The sequence below is a fragment of the Bison bison genome, unplaced genomic scaffold (genome assembly GCF_000754665.1).
Source record: "Bison bison bison isolate TAMUID 2011002044 unplaced genomic scaffold, Bison_UMD1.0 scf7180017864068, whole genome shotgun sequence".
Taxonomy (NCBI): Eukaryota; Metazoa; Chordata; class Mammalia; order Artiodactyla; family Bovidae; genus Bison; species Bison bison.
In genome coordinates this window covers 2,997,447-3,008,969 of record NW_011494640.1, presented here as the reverse complement: position 1 = coordinate 3,008,969, position 11,523 = coordinate 2,997,447, and the positions used below count along the sequence as shown (strand labels likewise).

Here is an 11,523-nt window from a genome sequence, read left to right as displayed (position 1 = left end):
AGGCCCTGAGGCCAGAAGAGGCTACTCCTGGCTCATCAGGAGTCTCCTCACAGCTCCCCCCTCCCCCACCTCTCCTAACAGTTAGCCTGGAGCTGTTTTCATTTATTATAAATCCTAGACGCAGCAGAGGAGAGAGGTAAAGGACTCTGGCTTTGTACTCAAGCAGCTCCAAGTCTGCAGTACCATTTCTGGCTGTGTGACCTTAGGAAAGCTCCTTATCATCTCTGAGCCTCAGGAACCTCCTTCACAGCATGGGAATAACGGGGTTGAATTCAATAAGATGACATTGGCCAGAAGTTGGTGCTGCACTTGATACATAGTAAGCACTCAATAAATGACAGTTCTGGTTTGTTACATCGTACTTGGCACTATTAACATTTGGGGCCAGATAAGTCTATGTTATGCAGTGCTTCCCAGGTGGCACAGTGGTAAAGAATCCGCCTGCCGATGTAGGATGATGCAGGAGATGCAAGTTGGATTCCTGGGTCGGGAAGATCCCCTGAAGAAGGAAATGGCAACCCACCCCAGTATTCTTGCTGGGAGATCCCATGGACAGAGGAGCCTGGCAGACTACAGTCCATGGTATTGCAAAGAGCTGGACACAGCTGAGTGACTGAGCACGCACACACACAAGTCTATGTTATGCAAGGCAATCCTGTGCACTGTGGGCTGTTTAGTAGCATCCCTGGCCTCCACCCACTGGATGCTAGTAGCGTGACCCACCCCAAGCTCTGACAGTCAAAAATGCCTTCAGGCTTCATCAAATGTCCCCTACGGTAAAAATCACAACAGGCTGAGAACCCAGGCCTGGAGAAGTCCTACTCAGCTTTCCAGGCTCAGCTCAAATAGCCCCTCCTTCATGAAGCTTTCCCTGACCTGCAAGTAGAATGGCTTTGTACCCTAGATTCCAATACTGGGGTCAGAACCTGGCATCCTCACCGATAAGCTGTGTGTCCTTGATCCAATCACTTCATTCTCTAAGCCTCCACCTGCTAACATGGGGATAATACGACCATCATGGCAAGGATGTCGTAAGAGGGAGGTTGTATCAAATGTGCCTGACACTGTGCTTGGCATACAGTTAGTGGTAGCAATTTTTAAATATCTTTATTTTTTCTGAGTATAAAATTAACATAAGAAACAGAGCTATATAATGTAAAAGTTAAAACCCGCCCATAGTCCCACCCCATGAAAAATAGGATTTTTTTTCTTAAAGATTTGTTTACAGTTCTACAGAAATTTTGTCATGTAAACAGTGTGTGTGTGTGTGTGTATGCCTTCCCTTTTTTTCCACTGCTGAGCACTGGCCCACAGAGCAAAGTGGAGGGAAGGAACCACCATCTCAGAAGGGTTTGGGGCTTCTCAGTTAATATTACTGAGTCCTAAGTGCTAAGCACTTTTCGTGTACTGACTCATTTAATTTTTTTTTCATCTAATGTTTTTCATAACACCCTGTCAAATGGGTACTGTAATTTACTCTTTTTACAGATAAGGAAACAGAGGCTCAGAGGAATTCAGTGACTTGTTTGGTCACCCAGCTGGTAAACAGCAGGGACAGGATTTGAAGCCTGGCTGAGTGGACCATGCATAGCCTCTGAGCTACCTCTCAGGGCCGGGTGGCTGTCTCCCCCGCACCCTGCCTGTCTTTGTAGTTCAAGTGTACAGGGTCAGGCTCCGGACATCGTCTGCCTGTGCCAGCTGATGCTCCAAGGGCAGGTGCTGAATGTCATCTTACTTGGGCACAGCATCCGGCTCTCTGGCCATCTCAGCTTCCTAACCTCCAGGCAAGGGGTTGGATGCAGTCCCAGCCACCCCCTCCAGGTCTCATGTGACCGCTGGAGCCTTTCCCAAGGCCTCCTTCATGCCAAGGGAGACAGCAGTGGATCAGCCTTGGATGGGAGCCCTGAGGAGTTGGGCATGGGGCTCCAGAGACCCCCAAGGCAGCCACACAGGGAAAGAACAGAGCTGAGGGACTGGATTCAAATCCTGACACTGGCTTCTTCCAGCTGAGCAGAAGGTGCTGCCTTCTCTGCACCCTCTCCCAACCTGGGAAGTGGAAATTAGAACAAAACATAAAGAAGGAGAGCGAGTTGCTGCCTATCCAGAGACAGCTGGTGTGAAGGTGCTTTATTTGCTACTGTGGACAGCTGGGCTGTCTGTGTCTGGAGGAAGTGGCCTCTGCTGTTACTTTTGCAGGAGAGGGCAGGACTTGTGTGCACAAAGCAGGCTCCACTGGGGCAAGGCTGCCAGTGAGTCAGACCCACGGCCGCAGTTGGCATCTCTACTTCCCTCTTCACAGGTGTGTGTGGGCAACCAGGAAAAGCCCAGTTCATCCAGAACACCTTGGCTGAGCACAGGTCATGAGGCTGAAACTCAGAATGGAAGCTGGGGACCCCAGGATGTTTATTTTCTAGAGAGGAAAGGATCGGGTAGGAAGTGACAACAGAAACAATAACAACCCCATAAAACGAGCCAGAGTGTATTGGACCATTGTTATGTGCCAGGTGCTGTTACGGGCCTCGAATCGTTACAGAAGCCCTTTTTCTTTTCCCCGCTCCCCGAGTGGGACTAGGATCAGCCCCATTTCACAGATGAAGATGATGAGGCTGAGAGGCTCAGTAACTTGCCCAAGATCACGCTGCAAGTAGGAGGCAAAGCTGGGTCAGACTCTGGTCTGACTCAGAATTCTTCCCCCCTCACCAACACCACCCTAACTGCCTCAGGGAACATCCAAATGAGACCTCAGAAATCCGCTTCCACCCTCTCCCCACTGTGCAAATGGGGAAACTGACTTGCCCAAGTTTGGTCCAGAGCCCAGCTCCCTGGAATCTCAGTCCAGTGCTGTTTTTACAGCATCATTTACTTTCTGGACCTTGAATTCTGTTTGAACACAGAGGTGGTTGTCAAGGATGTGGAGATGGTGTCCTTCTTGGATTCAGAGATTTAGTCAGTAATTTACTCGGTTGACACTCCTCTGCTGGCTCACTGAGGGCCAAGGTCCTGAGCCCAGGAGAGAACAAGACAAGCTTGGCCCTGCTGTGGTTCTTGGGAGACAGGCCTATAAGCTGCCGCGTCATGTCCTAGGCTCCTGTGGGCACAACTGAGGGTTGGCCAGGTTCCCCAGCTGACAACTGGGTCTTGAGAGCAGAGAGAGGAGACGTTACACAGGGAGAAACAACACCCACGGTCCCATGTGCAGGGTGCCGGGGCAGATACCCGTTCTCGTTTCACCCTCACAGCCACCCTAGGAGACAGGTCTCATTGCCCCATTTTTCACATGAGGAAACTGAGGCTCAGAAGTTGTGCCTAAGGCCACACAACCAGTACATGTTGCTGAAGCCAGAACTTGGACTCAGATGATGATCTGAGTCAGCCAGGGACAGGCATGAAGGTGAGCCGGCGGTTCATCGTGACTGGAGGGCGAAGGGTGGGAAAGGGGCTTGAATGCACCAGTCCTGCCCAAGGAGCTGGACACCAGTCCTGCCCAAGGAGCGTGGACTTGACCCTGGAGATGCGGAGGAACTAGAAACAGGCTGGAGCAGGCAAAGCGGGCCTGGTCAGTGTGCCTTAAGGGGCGGTGTGTGGGTGGGCCTGGTGGGCAGCCTGGAAGAGGGGGCACAATCACGCGGTGCTGCCCTGCCAGAGACCCTGAGGCTCAAAGTGGGCAGGGCAGGCTCAGAGGCCGAGAAGATGCATCAGGGTTCAGGTCTGACAGAAGAAACAGAAACAGGAGCATCAGGGGTCTGCAAATAGAAGAGAGACCTGGGGGAAGGGAGAGAAGAGGCAAGTTCAGTGTGCCCTGTGAAGATCTGGGGCAGCTCTGGGCCAGAGGAGGGAAGAGAAGGCAGTACTGGGTGTGGAGGAGGGGAGGAGTCTTGAGCACCAAAGGGTCTTGAGTACCTATCGTGAGCCACGCCATGCTGGGCCCTTTCAAGGGTCTCGTCTCATTTTATCCTCATCACATCCCCTGCCAAGTGGCTCTGGTCCTCATTTTATAGATAAGGCTCTGAGAGGGGAAGATGTGATCTACCCAGGGGCATGCAGCCATGATTTGAAACCAGGTTTTTCTACACCCAAGTCCATGCCGTTACCACGGGGCAGAAGCGTGACACGGGTGAGAGGGTCCCTGAAGCTGGTGGAGATGGCTTCTGGCAGCACCTTTATCCTCTGGGCTGGAGGAGGAATGGCCTTGCAGGAAGGGAGGTCTGGCCTTGGGGGCCTGTGAGCCCTGGCTCTCTGTCCTCCCCCACAGCTGCTGCCCCAGGCCTGGCCTCTCTGTGCATGCGGGAGCCTCAGAGCCTCTCAACTGACATATTTGCATAATTGTGTGCTTAGGTCTGCACCAGCCCTAACTCTGCCCCCTCTCCAGCGGCTCTGCCCTCAGGAGGGCGTCCCCCCACCCCCCACCCCCATTCCTGTTCTGCCCCAGCATTGATGGGCCTGCAGAGTCCAGCTCCCCCAGGCTGACCTCCAAGGCCAACTCCACCCCACGCCCTGCTGCCCTCATCCCAGCCAGCCCCACTGGCCTTTCCAGCTTGAGACTCCACCCACATACCTGGCTCCAGCCACCCCCAACTGCCCCTCACTTCCTGCACACACCTGTGCCCCTACCTGACCAGTTCTCTCCACCTGGAATGCTCTGGCCCCACCCTGGAGACTAGAAGGGACCCTGCCCAGCCATCCATCCATCTTCCCAGATCTTTCCGTCAGAAATAAACTCTGTCTAAGAAACTTCCTATTCCACATACAATTATAATTATTGTGATGATAATGACAACCACGAGTGGCTGAGCACTTCCTGGGCCTCCGGACAGGTCCTGCATTAAGTCACCTAATCCTCACAACAACCACAGAGCCGGTGGTGTCATTAGCTGTACTTTATAGATTTGGCAACTGAGGTGGGAGGGAGTCACAAACACAGCCGGGCTCCTGGGTGTTCCCTCCACGTTTATCCTGTTCTCCCTTTGCAGTCTACCTGTTTCTATTTCTGCCTCTCCTACTCACTGCAAACTCTCAAGGGCAAAGGCTGTCTGCAGCCCCCCGGCCCCCTGGAGTGACTGGCCTAGAGCCTGACTGTGGGTGCCCAGACGTGATTGCTGTATTGCTGACAGAAGGACCGAGTGGTTTCCAGCATGGATTTTGGAGTCACTCAGATCCCCACTCCTGATTCTTACAAGCTCTGTTCCCTTTGGCACACTGCCTGACCTCTCTGAGACTCTCTTTCCCCCTTTGAGAGACCGAGTGACAAAGGCACCAGTCTCATGAGGTTGTTGTGCGAATTAAGTGACACGCTGACTGAAATTCAATCCTAGGCCACACTGCCTCCAGACCCGGTTCTGAGCCTCCAGGAGGGTCAGTATCCTTCTGCACAGTTAGCTCTATCACTTAGGAGTTCGTCAACAGCTTTGTTTCCTGTCTGACATCTGCTGGGAGATTTCCCAGTTGGTTCTCTGTCAAGCCGTGTGGCCATGGGCCACTCAGTCCCTTTTTCTTGGACCTCAGTCCCTGTTCTAGAAATCCAGATGGCTGGACTAGATGGTCCCTGGGGCCCCTTCCTATTCCGGCCGTCTGAGGAGGAAAGGAGGGGCCTGACACAGCAAACCATAGGGACGTGGAGAAGTGACCCAGGAACCTCACACGGGACATGGTGGCCCCTCGTCTCCCAAGCACCCAGTGTATGCCAGGCTCTCCACTGTAAGGCTAAACAACACTTCTTACCATTATCTCATTTCACCCTCCAACCCTAGGAGATATTGTTATCCCCATTTCTCAGATGAGGGACTGGGGCCCAGAGAGGTTAGGTTACCTGCCCAAGATGACAAAGCCAGTCTCCTAACCCAGGGGGTCAGGTCTGATCCCAGGCCTGGAAGGAGGGAAGGCAGGGTGAGTAACAAAGCCCAGGCTGCTTCCTAGTCCTGCTCTGTGGGTTCTATGTTTTGTTTTTCCTAACTTAGCTGTTCCCTCAGGATCTGTAGCTCACCTGAGGAGAGCTGCCTGCCTGGGGACTCTGCCCACCCTTTCAGAGGTGAGCCCTGACCCAGCCTACCCTCTCCCCAGGGCAGATTCATGATATAAACTCTGTGCCTGGCCCTCTCCTAGGTACTGAGGGTGTGAAAATCTCTCAGACACAGTCCCTGGCCTAAAAGCCTATACCTCAGAGGGAAGACTGACAGGTAACCTTGCTGTTAAGATGCAGCATGTGCCAGATAGTGTGAGGGAAGGCTCTGCACACAGGGGATTGTCTGATGACAGAATGGAGTTGAGATATGGATTCTCAGTGGAGGTGATGTCTGTTCTAGGTCTTCCAAGATAAGCACTCACCCCACTCCAGCACTCTTGCCTGGAAAATCCCATGGACGGAGGAGCCTGGTGGGCTGCAGTCCATGGGGTGGCTAAGAGTCGGACACGACTAAAGCGAGTTAGCAGCAGCAGCAGCAACAAGTAGAGAAAACCATGTAGCTGAGCCTTCCAGACAGAGGGAACAGCATGTGTAAAGGCCTGGTAGAGGTCACTGCAAATTGCTTCATGCATCTAGAGCAGCACTGTCCAGTAGAACTTTCTGGAATAATGGAAGTGTCCTGCATCTGCACCATCTGATACCATAGCCACCAGTCACCTGTGGCTGTTGAGCACTTGAAATGTTCACTCTAGTATAGCTGTTGTTTTTCTAGCTCTAGTATAACTGTTGCTCAGTTGTGTCCAACTCTGCAACCTCATGGACTGCAGCACACTAGGCTTCCCTGTCCTCCACCAACTCCCGGAGCTTGCTCAAACTCATGTGCATTGAGTTAGTGATGCCATCCAACCATCTCATCTTCTCCTGCCTTCTCCTCCTGCCTTCAATCTTGTCAAGCATCGGGGTCTTTTCCAATGAATTGGCGCTTCACATCAGGTGGCCAAAGGATTGGAGCGTCAGCATCAGTCTTTCCAATGAATATTCAAGGTTGATTTCCTTTAGGATTTACTGATTTGATCTCCTTACTGTCCAAGGGACTCTCAAGAGTCTTCTCCAGAACCACAGTTCAAAAGCATCAATTCTTTGGCATTCAGCCTTATTTATGGTCCAACTCAGTACAGCTTAGGAACTGAATTTCAATTTTATTTTATTTCATTTGAATTTAAATAACCATGTGTGACTAGCAGCTACTGCATTGAATGTTAGGTCTGGATGAAGAGAAAAGGCTGGAAAATAAATCTTGGGTCAATACTGAAGGGCCTTGAATGCCTCACTCAGGCTTGGTGCCCTTTTCCCCAGAGTACGTGTGTGCTCAGTCACTCAGCCGTGTCCAGCTCTTTACAACTCCATGGACTATAGCCAGGTTCCTCTGTCCATGGAATTTTGCAAGCAAGAATACTGGAGTGGGTTGCCATTTCCTACTCCAGGAGATCTTCCTGACCCAGGGATTGAACCAGTGTTTCCTATAGCTCCTGCACTGGCAGATGGATTCTTTACCACTGAGCCAACTGGGATGCCCTCTTCTCCCCAGACAATGTGGAAATCCTGCAGAGGGCCCTGGGGAGGAGATGTAGGAACACATCCATTCTGGAGAACCATCATCCCAGCTGCTCTGTGGGGCAGGGAGGAGCCTGGAGCCGTGGCCCAGAAAAGAAGTGATAAAAACTGAACCGGGGTGGTGGGTATAGAGAGGAGAGGACAGATTCCAGGGCAAGCCCGATGACCGATTGGATTGGTGACTGGGCCATGTCAAGGGTGACTCCTAGATTTCTGGCTTGGGTAGCAGCAGGGGTAGGGGGTGTGCCCTGCACAGAGATGGGGAACATGAGAGGAAGGGCAGTTTGGAGTGCCATATCACTATTCCAGCTTTCACTGTGATGTAAATCTCTCTGTCCCTGTCTCCCACCCACCCACCCAGCCCATCTACACACCTCCTGAGGCTTCATAGATTGGGACTCGCCCCCATCCTTCTCCCTGTCACTGACACAGCAGCATGTGGGGCCCAAGGAGGCCTCATTCAGCACATGTTTGTGGATGGATGAAAGAGTGTTCCATTGCTCCTGGGATCCTGTTGTTCCCTGACCCTGAAAGCAGGGAGGAATTTGGCCATGTCCCTGGGGTGCCCTGAGCAATGTGAAGAACGTGGCCTCCAGGGCAGTTTTCTCAGAGAATCTGAAGAAATGCCTGAGTGGTTGGGTCTATGAGGGCCACCAACCGAGAGAGTTGTAGCATTTGGTTCATCTCCTCAAACTCTGCATCTCAAGCAGACTGTCCCAAGCTGGACAGACCCAAGGCCATCAGGGAGGAGCAGTCATTTTGTATTATTAGGTGAACGTGATCTGTCTATTCCAGTGGCTCAGATGCATGAGAATCTATTAGGAATAACTCCCAACTGTTAGTAATAGAGAGCTGCCCAAAGTAACTGAAATTAGGTGAGGGTGTATTTCTCTTCCACGTAAAACAGGTCTATAGGAAAATAGCCCAGGCAATGGTCTGCCAGGGCCAACTTGCCCCAGTTCCTGAGAACTAAATGTGCAAATCTTGTCTCAGCTCTGCGTCTGATGACCTCACTTGGAGAGCTTGAAATTGGCTTTGAGGGAGCCTTTACACCATGGAAATTGGCCAGCGCTATAAACTGAAGCTGTTTATCTTTTTTACAGAGGGCAAGCTTCCTAGCACATCCCTGAGTGCAGTGATGGTGTGGCTAACCCATCAGAGACCCAGGCTGCTTCTTCCTTCTGTTTCACTAGTTTTGGCCTGTCATATCCGCCTTTCTGGTTGCCTTATGGCCTGAGATGGTACTAGAGTTCCAGTCGTTATGTCTGTGCAAGCTCTCTACTCCCATAAAACTAGCTATTCCGAGTTTTCTATCTAACTTGTATTTTCAAGGCTGGGTCTTCATCCTTCACCTGTCATCTGAGGTGTGCCCTCCATAGAGAAGCCTTCTCTGACACCCTACTAAATTCATCACCCATCCTACGCGGCTTTATTTTCACTAGAGCATAGACCATGTGTGCATGCTGTGCTGCTTCAGTCGTGTCTGACTCTTTGTGACCCTATGGACCATAGCCTGCCAGGCTCCTCTGTCCATGGCATAGACTATAATGGATAACTATCTGAAGGCTTCCCTGGTGGCTCAGTGGTAAAGAATCTGCCTACCAATGCAGGAGATGCAGGTTCAATTCCTGGGTCGGGAAGATCCCCTGGAGAAGAAAATGGCAACCCACTCCAGCATTCCTGCCTGGGAAAACCTCTGGACAGAGGAGCTTGGAGAGCTACAGTCCATGGGGGTCACAAAAGCGTCAGACATGACTTAGTAACTAAACAACAATATTATCTGTCTTCCCCACTAGACTGGAAGATCCCTATCAGTAGGGACTATGTCTGTCTGGTTCTCTGCTCTGTTCCCAATGCCTCACACTGCCTGGTACATTATAATTGCTCAATAACTATTTGTTGAGTGAATAAGGGATAGTAAGCACAGATCATTTTGTTTTCTACATGCTTCCCTTAGCGTGTCATTGTGACCATTTTCTCACGTTGCTATGTAGCCTGTAAAATTAGTTGGATTAGATGTTTTCAAGGGCTCTCCCTGCTCTGACGAGACAAGTGATAAGGAGGTGGGGTGAACAGGTAAGTCAGCTCCCTGGCACCACTCACACCCCAGGCTGACTAGAGAGCCCAGGCCAGAAGCTGTTTCCATGGAGATTCACTCCCAAAGAAAACTTCTTGGAGCCTGATTTCAATGCCAGGCCATTGATGGGTGCAGGGGAGATAGAAAATGGTAGGGTAAGCCCGCCCTGCATGGGGATGGATGAAGGACAGCCAGAACGACCAGCTGTGATAGCATGGACTAAATGTCCAGAAGTACTGGGAGCCAGGGCCTCCCAGGTGGCGCTAGTGGTAAAGAACCCACCTGCCAATGCAGGTAGACATAAGAGACACAAGTTTGATCCTTGGGTCGGGAAGATCCCCTGGAGGAGGGCGTGGCAACCCACTTCAGTATTCTTGCCTGGAGAATCCCATGGACAGAGGAGCCTGACAGGCTGCAGTCCATAGGGTCGCACAAGAGTAGGACATGACTGAAGCGACTTAGCATGCACACACTCACTGGGAACCATCCATCTCTATGCCCCATTCATTCATTTGACAAATAATTATTGAGGCCCTACTGTATGCTGGGCACTATCCTAAGTGCTGGGGATAGAACAGTGAACATGTCAGTCAAGACTCTTGCCCTCCTCAAACTCACATTCCAGTGGAGGAGAGGAACAGTAAACACACTGTCAGATAAATAAGCAAGATCGTGGAGACCATGGAACAGGATGCGATGGAGGGTGGAAGGGATGCCACTGTGTGGGGCTGGTGAGGCAAGACCTCTCAGAGGAGGCAGCATCTAAGTTGTTACGTTAATGCTATAGAGGAATGGGCGGGGAGGGGGGCGGGTGGCTGTGGGGTTGTGGATCTGAGAGTGAAGTGCACCAGGCAAAGGAAGCAGCAAGTGCAGTCACAGGGCTGAAACAGCCCAGAGTGAGGAACAGGAAGATCGCTTTGGCTGGCTGGGATTGATGGGGGAAGGATGGTGGAGACAGCGGTGGGACGAGCATGAGGTCACTGAGACACTTGCTTCAGGCACAAAGCTGAAGCAAATGCCCCAAAACTCAGTAATCAAGATGAATAATTTCTAGTGAAATTTTTAAAAATCACAATTAATGCCCAAAAAACTACATGATGAACAAAATATCAGATTTGTAAATAGAAACAAGATGACTAGCCATGTCTTACTGAGCCATATTGGAACCAGAGGCAAAGGAAAAATTAGTCATAATGATCCTGTCCTTTAAAATTTTGACATGTTGTCTATCATGGATTTTTGTTGCTGTTCATTACTGAAGAAAATTCATCACCTGGTGTCATGATCATGGTCTCCAGAACTGGACTTCCTGAGTTCCAATTCTGGCACTACCCTTCCGTGCTTAGCTGTAAGTTTGGGGTTATTGGGAGGATTAGATGACCCCATACAAGCTAAGGTCTGAGGACAGTGCCTAGCCCAGTGGAAGTGCTCAGAGGATGTGGGGAGTTTGTCACAGCCCTGGACAGTGGTACGGCCTTGGTTCCTGCCAGAGGATTCTAAGCAAGGAGTCTTGACCAGCACATCAGGGGGTCTGAAAGTACGTGGAGGTGGATTGGAGACTGGGGGCCAGAAGCTCCTAGGATGGCCCTAGTGGAGGCTGTTACAAAACTCCGGATGAAAGATGGGCACAGACTCAGGAGATACTTGGGAGACAGACTCTACAGGACTTCGTGGTTGTTGAACTGTGACGGGAGGAGGGTGCTGGGGCAGGGGAGGCACGGGGTCAGGACAGCTTCCAGCGCCTGCAGCAGTTAGCCCTGGTCTCTGCATCACCGTCACCAGGAAATACCGGGCTGGCTCTGGCCTGCTCTGCCATTCCTGTCTTGTCTGTGTTCCAGAGGGAGCTGAAGGAGCAGCTTCAGGCCCTTCAGGACAGTGAGCGGGAGCACACAGAAGCGCTGCAGCTGCTCAAGCGACAGCTGGCAGAGACCCA

General features: G+C 51.4%; 1 protein-coding gene across 1 annotated transcript in view; it reads left to right on the top strand.

Moving 5' to 3' along the window:
* Positions 1-11,523, top strand: part of TRIM62 (tripartite motif containing 62) — a 37,039-nt gene that overhangs the window by 4,454 nt on the left and 21,062 nt on the right. The window contains exon 3 of the mRNA XM_010836942.1: positions 11,429-11,523. Coding sequence (XP_010835244.1) covers positions 11,429-11,523 — 95 coding nt within the window. The remainder of the gene's footprint in view (positions 1-11,428) is intronic.